This window comes from Rattus norvegicus, chromosome 6 (assembly GCF_036323735.1).
Source record: "Rattus norvegicus strain BN/NHsdMcwi chromosome 6, GRCr8, whole genome shotgun sequence".
NCBI classification, from domain to species: domain Eukaryota; kingdom Metazoa; phylum Chordata; class Mammalia; order Rodentia; family Muridae; genus Rattus; species Rattus norvegicus.
This window is the reverse complement of record NC_086024.1, coordinates 143,301,214-143,323,663: the sequence shown is the minus strand read 5'-3', so window position 1 is coordinate 143,323,663 and position 22,450 is coordinate 143,301,214. Positions and strand designations below refer to the sequence as shown.

Here is a 22,450-nt window from a genome sequence, read left to right as displayed (position 1 = left end):
ACGGAGACTCACCCTCTCAGCAGCAACTGCCTGATAGTCTTCAACTTCCTGTCAGACCTTATCCGTGAGGCTGCTCTCTACTCCCATGGGTACACAGACATTTACCCACTTGTCTCAATAACAAGCTGGGAGAGGGGAGAACTATCTGTCTGAGCCTGCCATACTCCTCCCCACTTTAAGTTTAGATTCTGGCCCTTGTTACTCTTGAGTTTTGAGAATGAGTTTTAGTTGAAGAATGTTTTATGATACAAATTTACGACCATATGTGCAATAGTAAAGTCTACAGCAAGTTAAGTGGTGGTCTTGGTACGATAAAGATTGTGAATGTTAAAAATGTGTTTTTTAGCAAGTAAATTACGAATGGAGGAAAGAGAAAGGAGAGACGAAGACTCTGAAAGAGTGGATGAAGATAGAGAAAGAAGATACCGAGAACGGAAGGTGAGGTGCCCAGGCCCAGGCCAGCAGAGCACCCGGGAGCACTGCTCATCCACAGGAAATGGAGGTTCTGGGCACTTCCTTTTTAAAATACATTTTTGGCTTCTAATTGCTGTGTAATAGTTATACATACTTAGAGGGCAGAGTGTGACACTTCAGTGTATACGTATAGTGTTTAATCTCCATATTAGGATGATTGGTATGTGTCACTTAAGTTGTCTTAGGTGGGGTCACTATTGCTGTGACAAAACACAACGACCAAAAAGCAACCTGGGGAGGAAAGGGTTTATTTGGTTTACACTTCCACATTTGTTTCCACTTTCCATCATCGAAAAAAGTCTGGAGGAAACTCAAGCAGGGCTGGAACCTGGAGGCAGGAGCTGATGCAGAGGCCATGGAGAGGTGCTGCTTACTGACTTGCACAGCCTGCTTATAGAACCCAGGACCACCAACCCAGGGATGGCACCACCTACAATGGGCTGGGCCCTCCCCCTTCAATCACTAATTAAGAAAATGCCCTACAGCTGGATCTCGCAGAAGCATTTCCTCACTTGAGGTTCACTGCTTTCAGATGACTCCACCTTGTGTCAAACTGACACATGACTAGCTAGGACACCACTTTTTAAAATTATCCTTCGATAAAGAACATTAGAATGGATTCTTCCTGTACCCTATGTGGTTGTGGACTTAGGGAAGTTAACTACTGTTCATTAATTTTCATGTGTGTAACACTTACCTTCTAGTGGCTAGGCTTGAGTGTATTTTAAAAAATTAACTCTTTGTCAGGCATTTATGTTGCTCTTTTATTTAATTTGAAGAATCTGTAATTTTTGTAAGTAAGTGCAAATTATGACATAGATAAGTCTGTCCTTTGGTGCACAGAATACTTAACAAGTCCTTTCTCCTTCATGTAATAGTTGTAATGTAAATAGTTGTCTGGGTTTTGTTATAGGTCTATTAAAGGAAAGGCCCTGTAGACTTAGCTTTTTTTTTTTTTTTTTTTTTTTTTTTTTTTTCGGAGCTGGAGACCGAACCCAGGGCCTTGCACTTGCTAGGCAAGCGCTCTACCACTGAGCTAAATCCCCAACCCCTAGACTTAGCTTTTTAATCCTCATAGTTTATTTGGCAAGTGATCTGCCTTTAAAGCTGAGGGCCTCAGTCAGAGATATTTTCTCTAGAAATACTCTCCTGGCAGAGATACACAGGGTGGACTGGAGTTGACGAGAACCAAGGAAGGACATTACAGAGACTCTTCATGTCCCCAGACTGGTTAGAAGGAACACAGTGAAGGGATGACACAGGAGGTAGCAGAGTGAACCTCAGCTGGGCTGGACCAAGTCAGGCTTGCTTGGGGTCTGCCTTGAAGGTTCCCAGATGGAGTCAGAGCTGGAATATCGTCACAGTAACGGCTGTGACTTGTGTCATGAGTGACTCACTGAACTTTGGTGGTGGTGTTGGGATGAGAAGATGACTAGATCACAGCCTTTCCTTGCAAGGCTCCTTTTCTGGGTGCAAATGAGCAACAATTAAGAGACAATGACAGGCCACTTACTACATAGAGACACCAGCACCACACTGCTGGCATTGACTACAGGGACTGGTTTCCTAGAGAAGTCAGAGTCTCTGCAGCAGGGGCTATGGAGCTAAAGCTGAGGGAACAAATTAAGAATGTGGTGGAGAAACATAGAAGGCAAATGCTGTTTGTTTTGCTGTGTGTCTGTATTAGTTTTCTGTCACTATAATAGAATATCCAAGGAAATAAAAAAGAAAGATTGACTTTGATTCATAGAATTGGAACCTTCAGCCCATGACTTGTTGGGCCTGTTGTAAAGAGGTAGGACATTGTAGGAATGCATAGAAGAGGCAATTTAACTAACACTCCGTTTATTCAGGGATTAGAGATGGGAGGGAGGAATAGGAAGCTGAGACCCAAAGTCCCCTCAGCTTTTCACATGGCTGACCTTCCTGAAGGTCCACAGGACCTCCCAGCAGTGGCATCCTGGAGACCAAGCCATAACACAGGGCCATCCAGACCCTTATCCTGAGGAATTTGGACGGTTTTTAAGTCAGATAGAAGACATCTAGGCTTACATGATCTTGCTTTGTAGTGCTTGGTGTTGGTGTGAATGAGGATAATTCTTCTGGACTGAGGATTTTAGGGAGACTGAGATGTGCCAACTATGGTTTTCTCTGATTCTTTCACTATAATACACACAGATAGCACATGTCACTGTAGTACACACACAGACAGCACCTGTCCTGTAGTACACTCAGACAGCACGTGTCACTGTAGTACACACAGACAGGACGTGTCACTGTAGTTCACACAGACAGCACATGTCACTGTAGTACACACAGACAGACAGCACCTGTCCTATAGTACACTCAGACAGACAGCACATGTCACTGTAGTACACACAGACAGCACATGTCATTGTAGTACACACAGGCAGCACATGTCACTGTAGTACACACAGGCAGCACATGTCACTGTAGTACACACAGACAGCACCTGTCCTGTAGTACACTCAGACAGCACGTGTCCTGTAGTACACACAGGCAGCACATGTCACTGTAGTACACACAGACAGCACATGTCACTGTAGTACACTCAGACAGCACCTGTCCTGTAGTACACTCAGACAGCACGTGTCACTGTAGTACACACAGACAGCACGTGTCACTGTAGTACACACAGACTGCACCTGTCCTGTAGTACACTCAGACAGCACGTGTCACTGTAGTACACACAGACAGCACCTGTCACTGTAGTACACACAGACAGACAGCACGTGTCACTGTAGTACACACAGGCAGCACGTGTCACTGTAGTACACACAGACAGCACGTGTCCTGTAGTACACACAGACAGCACGTGTCACTGTAGTACACACAGACAGCACGTGTCACTGTAGTACACACAGACAGCACATGTCACTGTAGTACACACAGACAGACAGCACGTGTCCTGTAGTACACACAGACAGCACGTGTCACTGTAGTACACACAGACAGCACGTGTCACTGTAGTACACACACACAGACAGCACGTGTCACTGTAGTACACACAGACAGACAGCACGTGTCACTGTAGTACACACACACAGACAGCAGTACAGCACCTGTCCTGTAGTACGCACAGACAGCACATGTCACTGTAGTACACACAGACAGCACGTGTCACTGTGGTACACACACACAGACAGCACATGTCACTGTAGTACACACAGACAGCACGTGTCACTGTAGTACACACACAGACAGCAGTACAGCACCTGTCCTGTAGTACGCACAGCACTGATTGCTGTGCTCCCGTAGCTCATGTGGACTTACTTCTCTGTTGGGTTCACAGCTGCAGTATGGTGACAGTAAGGAGAATCCCCTGAATTACTGGCTGTATAAGGAGGACGGTGAAAAGAAGCACAGGAAGGTGAAAGATGCAGATCGGGAGAGGAAGCACCGAGAGAAAAGCAGCACAAGGGAGAAAAAAGACAGACACTCAAAGGAGAAGGGGAGCTCTCTGTCTGACAGGGAAATAGAAGACAGACACAGAGAGAAGCGGCACAAGGACGGACTGCATTATGATGAGGAGAGGCGCCGAAGTCACGCGGATAAAAAAGAGAGATCTCTGAAAGAAGAGCACAGGAAAAGGGAGTCAAAGGTATTGTTCTTCCATGGCGTTGTCTGTACTCCTCCCGAGGTCAGCAGGTAGTGAGGACATTGCTCAGTGCAGTCCAATGACGTTCAGATCCACTGTCTAACACCCTGACAGCTTTTGGTTGCTAAGACAAAGCATGAGACATAAGTTAAGGGAGGAAAGGGTTATTTGGCTCATATTCTCAGAGATTTCAGTTCATTATGTCAGAGATCACAGGTGTGCGCTGTAGGCGTCTACGGCCCCTCGCATATGCGACTGTGCTGTCCTCTTAGGTTTGACTTTTCCCTGGTTGATCTCAACTCTTTGGACTCATCGTCACGACAGTCAGAGATGTGCTTTGTAAATACTGTAGCTGCTTCTCAGTCCAGTCAAGCTGATGTTAGCCATCACAACAGGTATGACATATGAGAAGATGACTGAAGTCAACACTTTGTGATTAGTAGAGGGAGAGGAGTAATTGTAGTCATGTGGTATGTACTCTCCCCACCCTCCCACCCAGGAGATGAGGGCTCACTGTGTTGTGCAGGCTGGTCTACAGCTTTGGCTTCCAGTCATCCTCCTGTCTCCATCATCCAATCAGCCTAGATTACTGGTGTTTGCTACCACACCCTGCTGTTGACATATATATTTAACAGGAAATTGAAAATCTTTTATTAAAACTTGAAATCTAACATTAAAAAGGAAGTTGTTACTTTAAAGGGGGAATTAAGTGATCCAGATATGAAGCAGTTTGAATCAGGATTGGTAAATAGGTTTACGAAACATAAAAATGTGTAGCTACTGATTGCAAAGGCTCTGTTTCTCCCTGCGTGTACTTGACTTCATCAGTCCAGTTGCTGAGTGTTTTCAGAGACCCACTGTAGTAACTTTTGTTCTCACACATGCACTTTGAACTGCTGTTTTTATAGAACCTGAAATATTGTCCTGTACCTGGTCACATGTGTGTTGTGTAATGTTTGTTATAGAATAAACATTTCTCCAACATTTATTATTATCTATGGTGACAGCTTAAAGACTTTTTAGTTTTTTAAAGTATAGTGTGTATAGTATAGTAAAGTAAAGTATAGGGCATGTCTTAAAATAATTCTACATTGTTCTGTTTTTACAAATAATTTTAAATCAGCATCACATGAACCCTAGAAAGCATGTATTTCAACCTCTTTGTAATATTTATGATTGACTTTTTTGTTTGTTTGTTTTGTTTCATGCTCAACTTTTGCTTCAAGGAACCTGAAAAGGAAGACAATGGTTTAGAGGCTACTGGGGCTGATGAGTATCTGCCCAACTTAGAAGATGATTTTGTGGTACATATAAAATTTAAATTTTTCTCAGTTTAACAATTTGGTCTTAAAAATTAGTGCATGTGTAGTAGTGATTTTCTCTCTTGTCATGTCTGGTAAGGTTTGATATAGATCTGATTGTTACCTGTGCAAAGCTTGCTCTATTCCCACCAGTGCTTAAAGAGTTCTATAGTTTAACTCCATTTTCAGTGCTGTATTCAAACATTTATACGTGTAACTGTAAGTACATAAAGCCCTTCACAATCTTAGCACAAAGTTTATACATTATTCATACTTATTAGTACACATGCTCTGTATCCTGTGCTTCATTTTCAGAAAGACTGAGGCAGCAGTACATTATAAATGCACAATCCAAAGCAGTGAATTACAATACCTCCCTTAGCTACAAGAGTTTTAAATTATAGATTGTACGTTTTGTTGTATATGGGTGTCAGCTCACTGGCCTAGGCAGCCACGATCCTTCTTCTTGTCCCTAGGATTATGAAGACGACTTTGAGGTTTGTGATGGAGACGATGACAGCAACAATGAGCACGAAGCTAAAGAGAAAGCCGACGAGCTTCCTCTGGCCCAGAAAAGGGAAATACAGGAGATTCAAAAGGCGATCAGTGCAGAGAACGAAAGGGTTGGCGAGTTATCTTTGAAAATGTTTCAGAAGCAAGGTCGGGCAGAGAACACGAAGGAGCCCTGGGCAGGTATGCACAGGGACACTATAACTGGAAACATGGCCTGTGAGCTCTGGAGACAGCTATGGAGGTGGGTAGGTTTTTACCCTTGATGCATCAGGTAGGTGATGCTGCACCCTGTGCCGCCCAACTCCTGGTGTCCACCCGTGGCATGTGTGGTGAGGGTTGCTATGAACTGACCCAAGCTGTCTCCTGTGTACAACCATATACAATATCCTGCACTGCTAGCAGCCTCTTATGCAGCCTGTAGGCATGTGGTCTTGTTCCCTTTAGTAATGTCCTCCTTGAATTCTCTCCAAGTACGAATTTTAATTTTCATAAAGGAAATTCCTTGGGAAAAGGTTCATATGCCTCCCGATGTCCTATAAGTGCCATCTCAGTCCTTCTGACTGCCTCACAGGGCTTCTCTCTGTTTTGTAGAGTGTCCTTGGGCTTCTGTAGAGCTAGCAAGGCCTATCACCTGCTCCATGGAGCAAGTTTGCTAACATAGCCCAAGCTTTCTGCCAGTGATCTTGTAGCCCACAATAAATAAAGTTAATAGCAATTACTTACTGTAATGTAATAATACATCTGGAAGTCTGGAACAGTAACCAGCAATCACATTGTGTGCCTATTGCAGAGATAGCAAGCTGTAGGGCAGTATGGATAGTTGGTGCTCTATAAGTTGATAGCTAGAAGTACTCCTCTGAGGCCTGGGCTAATGGGCCTGGCAGAAGGAAGGACCCAGTCTTTTACTGTGTGGATTGGTTTTGTACCATGGTACTCAGGTACTGGTACTGTGGACTCAGTGATGTGGCAGTGTGTCTACTTAGGCCTGTAAAATATATCCATGAGCAACCTTGTCATTTCCTACCTTTATTCTTGGCAAGATGAATTGGTCACTCGTGCACACATTGCTCCCTAGAAAATAAGAACTATGATTTTTGGCTCCTCCGTATTAAGCTATTGCAAGGGGGCAGAAGAGATGGGTATGTACAGAGACAAAACCATGTTCTGAACTGTAGGCAGCAACTTGGAAGTTGTTTAATGGTGCTCATGGAGTTTTAGATCTCGGCTTTTAGCGTTGGCTGGTTGTGTGACCTCGAGCACTATTCTAGTTTCCTTTCTGTTACTGTGATAAAATAGTGAGACTGTAAGCACCTCAGGGGAGGAGAGAATTTATTTGCTGTACATTTCCAGGTCACAGTCCATCACAGACCATACAAGTCAAGGTAGGAACAAGCAGGAGCTTGGAGCAGAAACCCTGGCAGCACGTTGCTTGCCTGCTTGCTGTCTGACTCACCATCAGGCTTATGCTCTCAGCTAGCTTCCTTGGCTAGCCCAGGGCTACTGGCTTGGGAGTGGTGCCATCTATAGTGGGCTGAGCTCTTCTAGATCAGTGAAGATAGTCAAACCAAGCCTTAACAGACATGTCCATAGATGAACCTGATATACACAGTTATTGAATTGTGACTTTTTAAAGGTGATTCTAGGCTGTGTCAAGTTGACAGTAACTGCTAACTAGGACAGATAGTTACTTAACCATTCTGCTTTTGTGTTTCTGAGGGTAAGACCTCCTTAGATTGATAATTACATAAATTAATATATAAATAACGAGCTCAAAAGCAAGAGTGCTAGGCCACATTGGCAATGACTACCATTTAATCACATTTGTGGCAGATTATATCCTGCTTGGCTAACCACAGCTGTCATATAATACTCTGGTGCATCCTGGGGTTTATTTGATTATAAGCTGATCATCTTACCTTTTTTTGTCACTATAGGAAACTGATAAATACCTTTTGTAGTGCATCAAAGTCAACCTTAGTGCCTGAAAAAGTTTTTTGTAATGCCAGAGGGCATATCTCCATCTGTTGGTGAATTAGTGCCAAATGATGACCACTTCCAGAGGTGACAGCTGTGCCCCAGTATTTATATCTATGACTGTAAAGAACGAGTTGGGGGGCTGGAGAGGTGGCTCAGCGGTTAAGAGCACTGACTGCTCTTCCAGAGGTCCTGAGTTCAATTCCCAGTAACCACATGGTGGCTCACAACCATCTGTAATGGGATCTGATGCCCCCTCTTCTGGTGTGTCTGAAGACAGCAACAGTGTACTCATAAAAGTAAATCTTTAAAAATATTAAAAAAGAAGAAGACCGAGATGGGTTTGTTCACTTTAGAATCTGAGACAGTAATTCTCTCACGATCTGTTTGAGCTTCGTAGTTGGCAACACCGATGTCCATGGCATGCAGGCTCCCTAGTGCCAAAACGTGAACTGTGCTCTGGACCAGATATATGATCTGCTCCAAAATCACAGTCTCCACATCACTGGCTTTCTGTTCTGAGGGTCAGTGCAATTATGTACATAGGCCTCAGAAGGTTTATAAAACCACAAGATGGCAGGTCTGTGTCTTGTTTAACACTCTTGTTAAACTCAAACACATGTCCCAAGAGGATTGAGGAGACAGGTTAATACACAGGTAAAATAAACATGTTGATAAGTAAAAACAGGAAACTTACAGGATCCCTTAGAGGAAAGTGGTGAATTGAGAGAGGATTGTTTCCACCAAGAAGAATAACCTAAGATGTTGTTTTTCTCCCAGCCCAATAATAAGGCCACTGTTCTTTGGAAATCTTGGTATGCTGATGAAATACATACCTACACTTTGACTTGTTAATCTCTTTTTACATTTTAGCTAGTTTATCCAATCTTCATTTATAGAAAGTTTTGCTTTTTACCTATTTTGTACTTATGCACTACTTTTCTTCTAGTATATCATTCTCATTGTCTGTGGTTACACAGCACCTACCCTGTTTTCCCCAGACAGTGGACTCCTGTAAGTGTAGGTAATTCCCAGCCCAGTAGGTAAACTGTGTTGTCTTCTATGTGCATCCTTAGGAGTAAATTTGTAAATTAGGCACAGGGAGAGGGTAGTGGGGAAGACTCACAGCAGTCTGCTGTGACCAAAGCTAGCTGGATGTGGACTTTGCTTAGTTAGAATATTCCATGGTCCTCTGATTGCTCATCTTGTGTTGATGGGAGATGATGGAGTGATGATCTAAACTGAGACGAGTGACATGGGCACTGGGATAGAGCTAGGCTACGCCTGCATCTTCACACTTTGGGATGTAGCTTCTACCTGGCACCTTTCAGAAGAGCCTGACTTCACTGCTGTTGAAGAGCTGTTTCAGGTGTTGCCCTTCCCTTCCCTGCAGGTGAGGGGGACCCTGCTTAAACCTGCATTGTCTAAGTGCTAAGTGATAGCTGAACAGATTATTTTTATTTTATGTACATGAGTATGCTGCATATATACGTATACACTGTATGTGTACCTGGTACTTTTGGAGGTTAGAAGAAGCTATCAGATTCCCTGGAGTTATAGACAGTTGCGAGCTGCCACGTGAGTGCTGGGAACTAAACCAGGTCCTGTGCAAGAGCAGCAAAGGCTAGAGCACTGCATGGTGTTTAGTCCCCTAAGTGCTTTCTGATGCTACACTGTGCAGTAGTTTGAGCACATTTTCTGTTCTTGTCCCCCAACATGAGCATAGTGCCTTCTCCTTTTAAGTAGGCCCCCATCATCTTCTGGTGTGGAAACTTTTCAGGTTAAGCTGCTGCAGCTAATGTACCATGAGTTTCTTGTTTTTACCATTGATCTTAGCAGCCTCAGGATTTTTTCTTTTCTTAAATTGAGAACAGTCACCTTTTTATTTCAAGGAAACTCCTTTAAATTTTTTATTAATTAATTAATTAATTTGTGTGCATTTGTGTGCACATGTGTGAGAGTATGTGCTTGTAATTGTGTTCATGTTGGGGTCAAAGGACAACTTTCTGAAGTTCATCCTTCCATCTTGTGGGTTCTAGAGATCCACTAGGTTGTCAGGCTTGTAGTCAAGTTCCTTTATTTGCTCTGCCATCCTGTGGTTCTAGAGGAAGGTACTAATGGTTCCTCTTTGGCTCATCCATATGTTTTCCTGTCCTTTTAGGGCTAATTTAGGGCTCCTTGAGTATTAAGGGTTCTTGAGTTTCATGAAAACTGATAATGACAACTGTGTCTGCAGGGCCAAGTGACTGAATTGGAGGGAGGGAGCACATACAGCCTGCCTGTACCAAACTATAGGATGGCTCATGTTGTAGATAAAACATTGTGAGATTTCATCAAGGTATTCAGAACAGCATGCACTTCAATTCTTATCAACTGTTGACTTTGGAATTACTCATTAATAACTTTCAGACCACAATAGACTTTAGGTAAATGAAGTCTTAGAAAGTGAGACCACAGGTGAGGGTTTGCTTTTTTTTTCCAGAGAAAGTAGGACAATGATAGGAAACTATATTTTATGCATATATTTATACATATTTCTAAAATTCTTACTAGTGTGATTTCAATAAAATAAAAAATTTCAATAAAAATTGTCAAGTGTGATTGTTATATAGACTATAATTGTGGGTTTTTTTCCTTGAAGGAACTATTTCATTGTCACAAAATGGCTTTTTTTTCTTATGCAGATGCAAATGATTCCACTTCTAGAACCCCTGTTTGTGGAATTTTTGTGGATTTTGCAACAGCTTCACATCGTCAGAAGAGTAGGAGTCAGGCCCTCAAGCAAAAGTAAGTATATGAAGAGTTTGCCACAGGTGTCTGTGTGTGCGTGTGCGTGTGTGTGTGTGTGTGTGTGTGTGTGTGTGTGTGTGTGTGTGTGTGTATGAAACCCAGGGCCTTGTGTACTCTAGGCAAATGTTCTCCCATTGATCTAATCTTAGTTGTAGCTTTGTGTAAGTGCATATTAATGTATTGTTTGTCAACATAACCTTAAAACTAAAGTTTCCCATTTTCATTGTTGATTGATTGCTTAGGTAAATTATTTAGGGATTGAACCCAGTATTTTGTGTATTAGGCAAGCACTCTCCTGCTGAGCTGTATTCCTATCTTGGTCAGTTCTTCTGCTACTACAATTCTTTGTGTTCATTGCTTAGTCTGATTAGTTTGCACCCTCTTGTGTACCAGGTGCTTCCTAGCTAATGACTTCAGTACATTCATGGCTGACTATTGTGGACTTAGCCCTGGAGCCCATGGGCTGTTTTGACTGCAGCAGAATCACAACCATACATTTAGATGTCTGGTAGCAGATTGCGCTTGCTCCTGTTGGACTGTCACTCTGTGCTACTGGTCTCTTAAAATATAGGTAGAAACTTCCACGACCCAACAATTCTGGTATTATGTATACCTGCAAAGCTGTCATCATGTAAGTGATAACCAAGGTTTGCCACCTGCCCAAGCATTAATTAGAAACCTTTGAACTCCTTTCAACTATGGCTTTAGCCCTGAGTTCCTGGCCTGAGTGCCTGGATGGCTGAGTGTGAGGAAATACTAATGCAGTCAGCCCTATGTGGTGGAGAACCCTGGAGTACTCACCTCATAGCATTCTTTCAAATGAGTTAAAACTGATTCTGCAGTGACTTTTAAATTTGCCTTCCCACAAAGTCTATGATAGTGTGATCAGGCATACTGAACCATACTGGCTGGAGCCACAGAGAAATGGTACGGGCAAGGTGAGAAAAAAAAAGAAAGTTTTTTTTTTTGTTTGTTTTTTTTTGGTCTTGTTTTCTTTCCCCAGTCTTCCCTCAGATGGGGTGAGAATGACCAGCAATTCAATAGTAAAAAAGTAATGCTGTTAGGACAGAAATGAATGTATTTTGTTAATAAGTCAGAAGCATTTATTCACACATGAAGGTCAATACTTCTCATATGGGATAGATGGAATGCTAAAACAACGACAATGTTTGTGTCCGTTGAGAGCATTAGCATAACATCTTGCCTATAACAACCTGACAGGATCTTTGCAGAGGCAGCTTTCTATGACAAATGCAGCTACCCAATGACAGACACTATTGAGCAGCATACAATTATCAGAACAACATTCTTTTTTGAATTGAATTTCAAAGTATTGGGATAGGACTTCAACCATTTTCTATGATGAACAGTTTGTATTGAAGAAAAAAAAACAAAAATAAAAAAATCTTCAGCTAAAACTAACTAGGAAAGCTGAATCTAAAGCAACAGTAGTCACCACAAATCCTGAGGTGGTTGCATGAAAAACTAGTAGCTCAGACCACCAGGACCCAAAGGATCAAGTTCCACAAGAGAGGCGTAGTGTGCTAATCCTGTGTTGCTGCTATATTCCTAGTCCAGGGACTGTAGGGGTTTGTTTCTCAAGTTGGCCAAGTCAGGTAGAAAGCAAGAGTAGGGAACTGGAACATTTGTCTACGACTGGAGAGATGGAAAATGAAGTTCAGGACTTTGAAGTAGGAGAGTCCTTGGTTAACACCCCAGACTTTGGTTGACGTTGCAAAGGTGTGTACATGCTAGGAGGAAGGGCAAGTTTGAAATGGATCTGACATCACAGAACATGACGCCGCGCCTCTGATCATCCCAGCAGGACCTGTTGAGTGTGGCCTATCTAGATTCTGATTGCCAGGAAGAAACTAAAAGGAAAACATCCAAAATTTCTACAAAATTTTCTATACAATGTCTAATATACAATAAATTACTAGACATACCAGAATTTGGGATCATATAACTCAAACCAAGAGTGAAACACATCCGTGTATGATCCTGAAAGCAAATCGTTAGTTCTGGATTTTAGAAATAAGATCTTAATAGCATGTGATTAATGTGTCTATAAGCAAATTAACAAGCAATGAATTTGACCAGAACATTGAAATAAATGAGAACATCAAAAGAAATTTTAGCACTCTACTCCAAAAATATAATAATTAAAATTAAACTTGAATAGATGAGTTAGTTAGTTCAATAAGTTTCAGAGGTGGCAGGATCAGTGAGTTGGAGAGAGGACAGTGGTTAAGTTCACAATTTGAAGTAAAGATGGAGACAGATTTGAAAGTGACCCCAAAGTCACGACACAGAGTGAGGATCTTCTGCTCTGCTGTGTATAATGGGATCAGAGACTCCCGGAAAAGGGAGAGTAGAAGGACCAGGGAGGATTTTCAGAAATTGATGAGTATAAACAATTTCAAGGTTCAAGGAGCATAAATGTAGAGGATAAAGAAGGAGACAAACAAAAGTACAGTGAGAGAGCACCAGACAGCAAGGCTCCTAAAAACAGCCAGAGAGGTGGGGGGCCTGCAGTGTGAAAGGTGGAGCAGACAGCTAAGTGGGAGGGCTTCAAAGGAAAATATAGGCCACAGTGACAGAGCGCTCCAAGTGCTGAGTGAAAATGTCCTTTAAAAATGCAAGTAAAAGATACATATTTTTTCAGACCTATAAACCCATGAGAATTCCTTGCTTACAGACCTATATTAAAACCAACAGGAATTTTTCAGGCAGAAGCAATTAATGCTAGATAAAAACATGGACTCCTAAAGGAGGGAATGACAAAACAAACAAACAAACAAACAAACAAACAAACAAAAAAACCCACAAAAAAGTAAGTTTATGAACCAATAGAAATCAGCACTGACTGCTAAAACGACTGTAGTATCTTGTGGAAATTGACATTATATAGAAATAATTTCTTCACTTTTTAGCCCAAGAATTGGAGAGGTAAATAGTACAATAAGTGATTGTTAAGTCCTAGCAGATGGATACGAGGCTATATCTTCGTAGGGTAAGAGTATATGTTGAAATAATCAGGGTGCCCACTCAAAGGGAATGGGAAGGAAGTAAAGGGAAAAAAGAGGATAATCAAAGCACAGGAGCAATCTAATGTTGAGCAAGAAGAGAAAAATGAAAGAACAGAGGATGTAAAGAAAAATGGAAAACAGAAATATGGTAACGTAATCTGAAGTGTGTTGGTAATGTCACTAAATGCTGGTAGACTTTAAAATTCTATAAAAGGCACAGATTTTACAACTGGAAAAATAGTATTTTTTAGGAAAGAAACTTTTCATGCCAGACACAGAAAGGTTAAAGGTATGGGAAAAGCTATGTCAAGCAAACCTTAACCAAAATAATGCCCATGTCAGACAAGCATAAGAATGTGAAGGCCGCTGTCGAGTTACATCATAATGGTAGGAGGGCAAGCTGAACTGAGCCTGGCGCTTCTCACCCGTGCATTCCACAGGCGTGCGACATGGCTTGCAAGCATCAGAGATTGAGCCAAACCCAAAGCAGAAATACTGTCCACAAATACAGTAAAAGATTTTAAAAAATAATCTTCTAAGATTAATGTATTTTGTTTTTTATGTGTATTAGTGTGTTGCTCACAAGAACTCCTGGTCCATGGAAGTCAGGAGAGGGTGTTTGAGTTTGGACAGTTGTGAGCTACCATGTTAGTACTGGGAATTGAACTTGGGTCCTCTGCAAGAAAAACAAATTTTCATAATCACCGAGCCATTTCTCCAGCCCACAGTCAGAGATTTTTCTTTTAAACACACTTCTATTTTTGGTGATAGAAATTTAGTGCAGACAAAAATACAGTAGACTTTTATAACATTTAAACAGTCTTTTATCAATGGGCCAAAGTGATGTAGACTATCTTTGACCATAATGGAATTAAGCTCCAAATCAAGAAAAAGTCAATTAGAAAATTGTCAGAAGTTGGGAAATTACACTTCTTGGTGAACCATAAGAAAAAGAAGAAATTAGGAGAGAATCTACAAAATCTCTCTCCCTCTCCCTCTCCCCCTCCCTTTCCCTCTCCCCCTCCCTTTCCCTCTCCTCCCCTTTTCCCTCCCTCCCTCTCTCCTCCCCTCTCCCCTCCCCCTCTTTCTTCTCTTCTCTCCCTCCCCCCTCCCTTTAAAGATTTACTTGTTTATTTTTGTATGTGTCTTCTATCTGCAATATGCCTGCATGCTGGAAGAGGGCATCAGATTCCAATACAGATGATTGTGAGCCACCATGTAGTCATTGGGAATTGGCCTTGGGTCCTCTGGAAGGACAGATAGTTCTCTTAACCACTGACCTATCTCTCCAGCCTGAGAATTAAAGTTTTCCCTCTTGGGTGCTGCTGCTCAGACTCAGGACTGTGTGTCCTCAGCAATCACACTGAGCCACTCCCAGACCTACATGCTGCTTTCAACAGTGACAATAAGAGCTGGCATCTGCAGACCTCCTCCTGGGGATGTGTTGCATCTACTCCAGCAGAAACACATCGAGAACGAAAAAGGCTGCGTCTTAGAGGTCCAAACAGGCAGGCCGAGAGCCTGGGGAAGGGCAGAAGTTAATTAGAAATTATAACGGAATGAAATAAAGGGTAAGAACAAAAAATGTGTGAGATTGAAAATATATCCAATAAATTCAACAAAGCCAAAATCACTCTTGAAAATTTTTCTTAAAATGTATTAACTCTGTGGTAGGTCTTGATCAAGTACAATAAAGGAAACAAAGACATAATAAAAATGGAAAAGAGAGCATTGCTGCAGATCTAACAAACATTAAGTAAGTGTATGTGAATAATCGCCAATAAAGATCCAGGTGAAATGAGTGAGGCTTAGAAAGGCACAGCTGTCACAGGAGAGACAAATAGCAGAAGATGAGGGCCATCATGTATTTGCTGAGTGTGTTTAATATATGAATTACTCTTTCCTTCAAGTTAGAGTACAGACATAACTGGTCTGTACGCTCCTAAATATCTGAGGAAACTCTCCTGTTCTCACAGATTCCAGAGAATAGAAAAACAGGCCACCTTTCCAACTTGTGAATGTTCTTTTCTGAGGCTTAGCCGGACTTTGACTCAAAATTTTATGACTATGAAAATGAAGAGATGTGTGCGTGCGTGTGTGTGTGTGTGTATGTATAGAGTGGGGAGTGGGGTCATGATTTATTAGGGGCTTTGTCTCATTTCATTGCATGGGTCATAAAGTATCTCAAAAGGGTATCCAAATTATGAGAAAACAGGAAAATCCATAGCATGGCTCCATTTAGGTCAGAAAGTCTGATATCAAAGGGAATGGGTGGATCCTTAAATCCAGTGTCCAAATGCTCAAGAGTCCGGCGTTCTGATGCTCAGAGGCAGAGGAGGATGTTGACTCCTGAATGGGAAGCAAGAATCCAGACTTTGAATCCAGACTTTGTGTGCCTTTTGTTGTACCTGAACCTCCAGCCTTTGGGTTACACAGCCTTACTGTGTGCAGAAAGACTGCAGTCATCTCAAAAACTCCGATATCTGTCAGTGCCCCAGACACTGTCCCAGACACTGCAGGGCAGCCCAGACAGCCTAGTCAAATGATGACTCCTTTGGATGTCTACCTCAGCAGAGACGCAGACTCATGTTTTCTGATATGTCAAGGATTACAAGGCTTCATTAGCTACCTCAGTGTCCCTAAGTCTAGTCATCTATTACACAGTGACAGCCAAAATGAGTAACACCTAAGAATTAGGAACACAAGGTTGGGTTAACATCATCTTACTAGAACAGCAAATACATACAACAGCACAGCATAGTCAGCACTCAGTGCAGTAAGTCGTAGCAAATTAGAACTGAGTGGAATTCCACCCAATAAAAATATTTTTAGAAGAATTCAACAAGTAGTTTTATATGTCCTGCTGAAGCTTTTCAGTTCTAAAGATGAGTATGGAATCCAACATTTTACTTCGGTCTAACTAGATAAAAATGAATAAATAAATTTATATGTATTAGGAAAAAGTCTATTTTATTAATTACATGATTATATATGTAGAATTTTAAAATATATATCTAAAACTAGAATAATATTAAGTATGAATAATGAGTGAATTTAGCAAAGATATTGCATAAAACTTTTTGGCAGTTGTATTTCTCTATACTAGCCATTAAATTTTCACCTATTAATAGGACTGAGATAAACATGATTATATCCACAGAGAAATGTAGTACATATTATTGAGTCTTAGGAAACAAAAAAAGTGCCTTTCTATTATAAACCCCATAAGGATGTGTGAATTCATACCTTTCAGAAAGCTGATTCTGAAAGTTACATAGAAATACTAGACTCAAGAGTAGTGAAGACATTACTGAAGGAGAGAAACAATTAGAGGCTTTCTAACCCAGATGCCAAAGTTAGTTACGAAACCCAGTTATCATGCTGTATTCTTAGCACAAGAACTCCAGCTGACTAAGTACAGAGCGGGGAGCGTCAGCCTTGGGCACACTGACATTGACTGTGTTATGGCTGTTGGGCAGTAGGAAAAGGATGGTTTTCTGTAGCTAATGCTGGAGCAGCTAGATAAATGCGTGGAAATAGGAAAGTGAGGCCTGTCTTGGGCCACCTATACAGGGAGAAGGTATGGACAGCCATCGAGTGTGGAATGTTCTGTGGCAGGAAATCTTGAGGCAAGATTGAAGGGAGTGAGTAGAAAGTTGCAGGATGATGGCCAGAGAATCAGATGATGTAAAAGTGACAGTGGTTGAGAGGTCTCTGAGTGGAGGAGGAAGGGAGAGGATTCACATAAGAACAAATGACATATTAATATTGTGAGTCTGGGAGGATCATTCACCTATCCATACGTATTGAATACCAGTCAGCTGGAGTACTGGTAAGAGGAAGAGAGAGAACCCTGTTCTTGCTCAGCTTATATCAGATTGGTGGGAGGTGACTTGGGATACTCACATCGAATCCAGGGCCATCGCCTTTAGACCAAAACCAATATAAATAGGAAAGAAGACTGTGAGGTAAGAGGACACCTAGTGTCTGGGGTTACTGGTGTCAGGAACTTGTTTCTTGTGGGAATAGGCTGCTGTAGCTAGGAGAACGTGGGCTGAAAACCTGGCTATCACAGTGCCCGATAGTACAGAAATGCCTTCCTACTAGCCAAAACAATATATCATGAAAAAAGTGAATTGCTGGTCATGGAAATTGTAGTAGGCAACTATTGTAACTTTATCAGCCTCAGTGCACTGCAAAGGACCATCACACTTGGTTCCTGATATGCTCCCGCCATGACTTGGTGACTGTTTTTATTTGTGCTTGTTTTTTCTTTTCTAGGGCTCTAATGTAGGGTCTTGTGTAAGTTTAGAAAACATTTGGTCACTGAGTTGCACCCTCAACTCCTGTTTAATTATTTAAGATAATTATTGAATACTTTAGATTCATCTTATTTACTTACATGTGACCCTAAAATATACCCTCTTGCCAGTCCTTGAGTCTGCTATTCAACTGAATTTTTGTTTCCAATCTGTTTTAAAGGACACGAAGTACAAAACTGCTCCGGCTTATTGACTTAGACTTTTCCTTCACCTTTTCTCTCTTGGACCTACCACCAGTAAATGAATATGACATGTACATTAGGAACTTTGGGAAAAAAAATACCAAGCAGGTTAGTAAAAGATGTGTTATCTAAGTGATAAAATGAAAGTACAGTATAAATGTGTGTGCCTGTGTCTGTCTACGCATTAGAATTGAAATGGCCTCTGAAGGCAGTAGTCAGAAGAACGTGTGTGCTTCATATTGGTACTTATAAACTCAAAGAATGTAAAGTCTAAGATAGCCCTCTTGGGCCATGATGAAAAATGATTGGTACAGAAGACAGGTGCCTTAGTTTCTTTTATGTTCTGAAAAAAAAAAATACCCTGACAAAAGCATCTTAGAGGAGAAAGAATTTTTGCTCACGGGTCTGGGTTACAGCCCATCTTAGCAGGCAGATCTGAGCAGCAGGAGCCTGAGAGAATTAGTCACGTTATGTCTGCACTCAGAAGAGCAGAGTGAGGGCTGTGTGCAGAGTCGGGCTGAGTTCATTTTCTCTGATTATTTTTATACAGTTCAGAACCCAAACCCAGGGAATTGTGTCAACTGATTTTAGGCAGGATTTTCCCACATCAGTTAGTGTTTGAAAGTCCCCCACAGGTTAACCTATTCCAACACCAAGGATACTTTAAGTTTTAAAATGTTATTAGCGTTTTAAAACTATAGTTGCTTTTATTTTCAGTAATGGCAAATTGATCTGAAATTGAAACAGATGTTAATTCTTAGCTACTTTTGTCTCTAAGGCATATGTTCAGTATAATGAAGATAATGTTGAGAGAGACATTCAGACTGAAGATATAGAAACCAGGGAAGTATGGACCCAACACCCAGGAGAAGGCACTGTCGTATCTGGAGGTAACTGGTTGAGTGTCTACTCTGTTTACAGTATGTTTTGATTTGTATTGTTCTTATGTAACTACTTTTACCCCTGTGTTCTCTTTGATGAGGTCATTAGTATATGGCCGTGGAAGTCCCTTTCAATATTCCTTTGAAAGAGCAAATTAGCTCATGAATGAGATCAGAGCTATTGAATTACAGAGCACGGCCTGAACCCTGCTCTGACCCCTGAGCAGGATTTGTCATGCAATGGGGCAGATACTGTACTCCAAATACTCACCATCTGACTTCACCGTACAGCTGCAGGACAGACTCTGCTCTGAGGCGGGCACAGTTTACTCTCATCAGTGTGTTTTCATTTTTAAGTGCAGTTTGAATATGTGTTCTGTCCATGCAGTTCAGCAGTCTCTAAGACACAGGCATCTGCAGCTGCTCACATAGAACTGTTACCTGTTTTGTTTTTTTAAAGGAATTGTCTTTATATGGCAAGGAATGGCCTCACCGTCAGAAAGCTCCAGGGCTGGTTCCTCTACTGCAGGCACCCCAGCCATGAGGGTTGCAGATTGACCTGTAACCTGGAACTCACCAAACACACTGGTTCATCTCGCTGCATTCCTCATGACAGTTGGAGAGGATTCAGCTTCTGAACTCACTGTAGAACAGTGTGAAACTGGGAAACGGTCACAGGAGAGGGCAGATGCAGTGCTCTGACTTTTCTTCTAGGTTCTCTGTGTCTGTGGTGTTAATGCTGGGATTTGAAAAGCTTAACTGTTTTGGAGTTGACTTCATTGACTTAATAAACCTGTATTTCAGGTAGCGAAGAAAAGGACTTCTCTGATGTCACAGTTGTACCGAAGATTGACACTCCGAGGTTGTCTAACTTTCTCCGGGCAGCATGCCAGGTGCTTTCTGTGTTGTGTGTCCTCTTCTAGTTATTAGTGCTCAGGGCTCATTGTATTGTCCGTGTGGCCTAAAATTAGTTCTTTTTTCTCAAGTATTATTTGCTTTCAGATGATCAGTAATACGTTCATTAAATGCTTTTATGTACAGTGACACTAGGTAAATATAGATCATTGAAAATTGTGTGGTTTTGGGTTTTCTAATTTCCTACAGCTGAAGATCATAATAAACTCTTAAGCCAAGTGTGTTGAGCTGGTGAAGCAAGTGTAGACCTGTACAGTGTTTATAAGTAATAAACAACTGGCTATGGAAAATGTCAAAGGACACAACTGCGAGGCTCCATGGACCACGGCAGACCTCGCCTCACCTGACTTCGCATTCACTCTCTCTTCATAATTTACCTGGCTATTGTGGAACTCACCCTAATCATCATAACTTTCATTCTATATTTCAGTATAAATTTTTAAAAGAAAAATATCTTTTGTTGATGTAAAAAAAAGTGTCTTAAAAGCCAAATATGAGTGACTTTGGCCTGGGCACATGAATTTAGGTTACCCTAAATACCATGTTTCAACATGGTAAACATTTCCACTAAGTTTTTAGTTACAGATCAAGAGAGAATCTTAAATCAAAGCACTTTTCAGATATGTTGTGAGAACAGTAGGTAGGAGGGCTACATCAATGTGAGAAAGTCTGTCCCGGAGGCCACAGACACTGCCTGATAACACTCTTAGTCATAAGGACAAGCAGAAAGGCTTTCAGGAGGCCAAAAGACAGCCTAAGATTATTTGTTTTTGGACTTGTAATATTACAACTCTCCACAATCACAAAGTTCTTTAACATAGGTGTGACCTAGTAACACTGGTAATTTCTAATAAAGATGTGAAGTTGATTTGTAATCTCTGTGTTGTCTCAAACTTTTCATATAAACTTAGAATTTAAATATGGACAGACATAAACAGGCTAATGATGTTAAACCTTGACAGACTGATGTGGATCAAGCCTGTTTATCAGACTGTTATGACTATCTGCCAGTTACTTTGTTTGCCCCAGTGTCACAGATATACAGGAGTGTGTGATTTAGAAATAGGATTAGGCTTGGCATATTTGTTATTATCATTAGATCCTGTTTTAGTATAAAGTTCTTGGAACTAGTAAGAAGAGAATCCTCAGTGCAGTGCAGTGAAAAGGGAGCTGAGCTGGACACCAGGCAGTGACAGGGACGAGTATGGGAGCCTGCTGCAGCCCTGCTCTCATGGCTTCTGTGCACAGCATGTCCCTGTCCAACCCAAATGCAATCCTGCCAGTCCTTGAGTCGTATCTCCTGCTTCCTTGCACCATTTCTGCTTAAGTGTCTCTTAAGTGTCTGTGTGTCCTAGAGATGATCTAGTTAGAGCCATTGCAGATATTTAATGCTGACTTAGGGTCGGTGCGTGACTGTCGCCTGTTTCTCCTTAGCACCTTGTTTGCTTGAGGGTGTTAGATGTCCACGCTGCCTCCTCCTCTAAAATTTTAATTGTATTTAGTGAAGGAAACAACATGTAATATGAGATAATGGCATACTGTGACATTAGTTTGCTATTACTATGCAAAGATATATATATATATTTAAAAAGTTATAGTGTGGTGGAGCCAAGCTATTTGTAGAAATGCAATCTGCGGGGTTGGGGATTTAGCTCAGTGGTAGAGCGCTTGCCTAGGAAGCACAAGGCCCTGGGTTCGGTCCCCAGCTCCAAAAAAAAGAACCAAAAAAAAAAGAAATGCAATCTGCAAAAGGTAATTTTTTTTTTTGTATTAACTTGAGTATTTCTTATTTACATTTCGAATGTTATTCCCTTTCCCGGTTTCCGGGCCAACGTCCCCCTAACCCCTCCCCCTCCCTTCTTTATGGGTGTTCCCCTCCCCATCTTCCCCCCATTAACGCCCTCCCCCCAACAATCACGTTCACTGGGGGTTCAGTCTTGGCAGGACCAAGGGCTTCCCCTTCCACTGGTGCTCTTACTAGGATATTCATTGCTACCTATGAGGTCAGAGTCCAGGGTCAGTCCATGTATAGTCTTTGGATTAGTCCCTGGAAGCTCTGGTTGCTTGGCATTGTTGTTCATATGGGGTCACAAGCCCCTTTAAGCTCTTCCAGCCTTTTCTCTGATTGCTTCAACGGGGGTCCTGTTCTCAGTTCAGTGGTTTGCTGCTGGCATTCGCCTCTGTATTTGCTGTACTCTGGCTGTGTCTCTCAGGAGCGATCTACATCCGGCTCCTGTCGGTCTGTACTTCTTTGCTTCATCCATCTTGTCTAATTGGATGGCTGTGTATATATGGGCCACATGTGGGGCAGGCTCTGAATGGGTGTTCCTTCTGCCTCTGTTTTAATCTTTGCCTCCCTATTCCCTGCCAAGGGTATTCTTGTTCCCCTTTTAAAGAAGGAGTGAAGCATTCACATTTTGATCATCCGTCTTGAGTTTCATGTGTTCTGT

At 41.7% G+C, this 22,450-nt stretch overlaps 1 protein-coding gene across 12 annotated transcripts in view; it reads left to right on the top strand.

The window, feature by feature from the left end:
• Nucleotides 1–22,450, top strand: part of Dync2i1 (dynein 2 intermediate chain 1) — a 56,566-nt gene that overhangs the window by 9,343 nt on the left and 24,773 nt on the right. For all 12 annotated transcript variants that reach the window (XR_001838171.3, NM_001191773.1, XM_039112430.2 and 9 more), the window contains 8 exons: nucleotides 347–438; nucleotides 3,788–4,096; nucleotides 5,320–5,397; nucleotides 5,871–6,087; nucleotides 10,566–10,668; nucleotides 18,183–18,312; nucleotides 18,983–19,094; nucleotides 19,890–19,978. Coding sequence is in view for 11 of the 12 variants with exons in the window: in NM_001191773.1 (NP_001178702.1) it covers nucleotides 347–438; nucleotides 3,788–4,096; nucleotides 5,320–5,397; nucleotides 5,871–6,087; nucleotides 10,566–10,668; nucleotides 18,183–18,312; nucleotides 18,983–19,094; nucleotides 19,890–19,978 (1,130 nt within the window). In the remaining variant the exon portion in view is untranslated. The remainder of the gene's footprint in view (nucleotides 1–346; nucleotides 439–3,787; nucleotides 4,097–5,319; nucleotides 5,398–5,870; nucleotides 6,088–10,565; nucleotides 10,669–18,182; nucleotides 18,313–18,982; nucleotides 19,095–19,889; nucleotides 19,979–22,450) is intronic.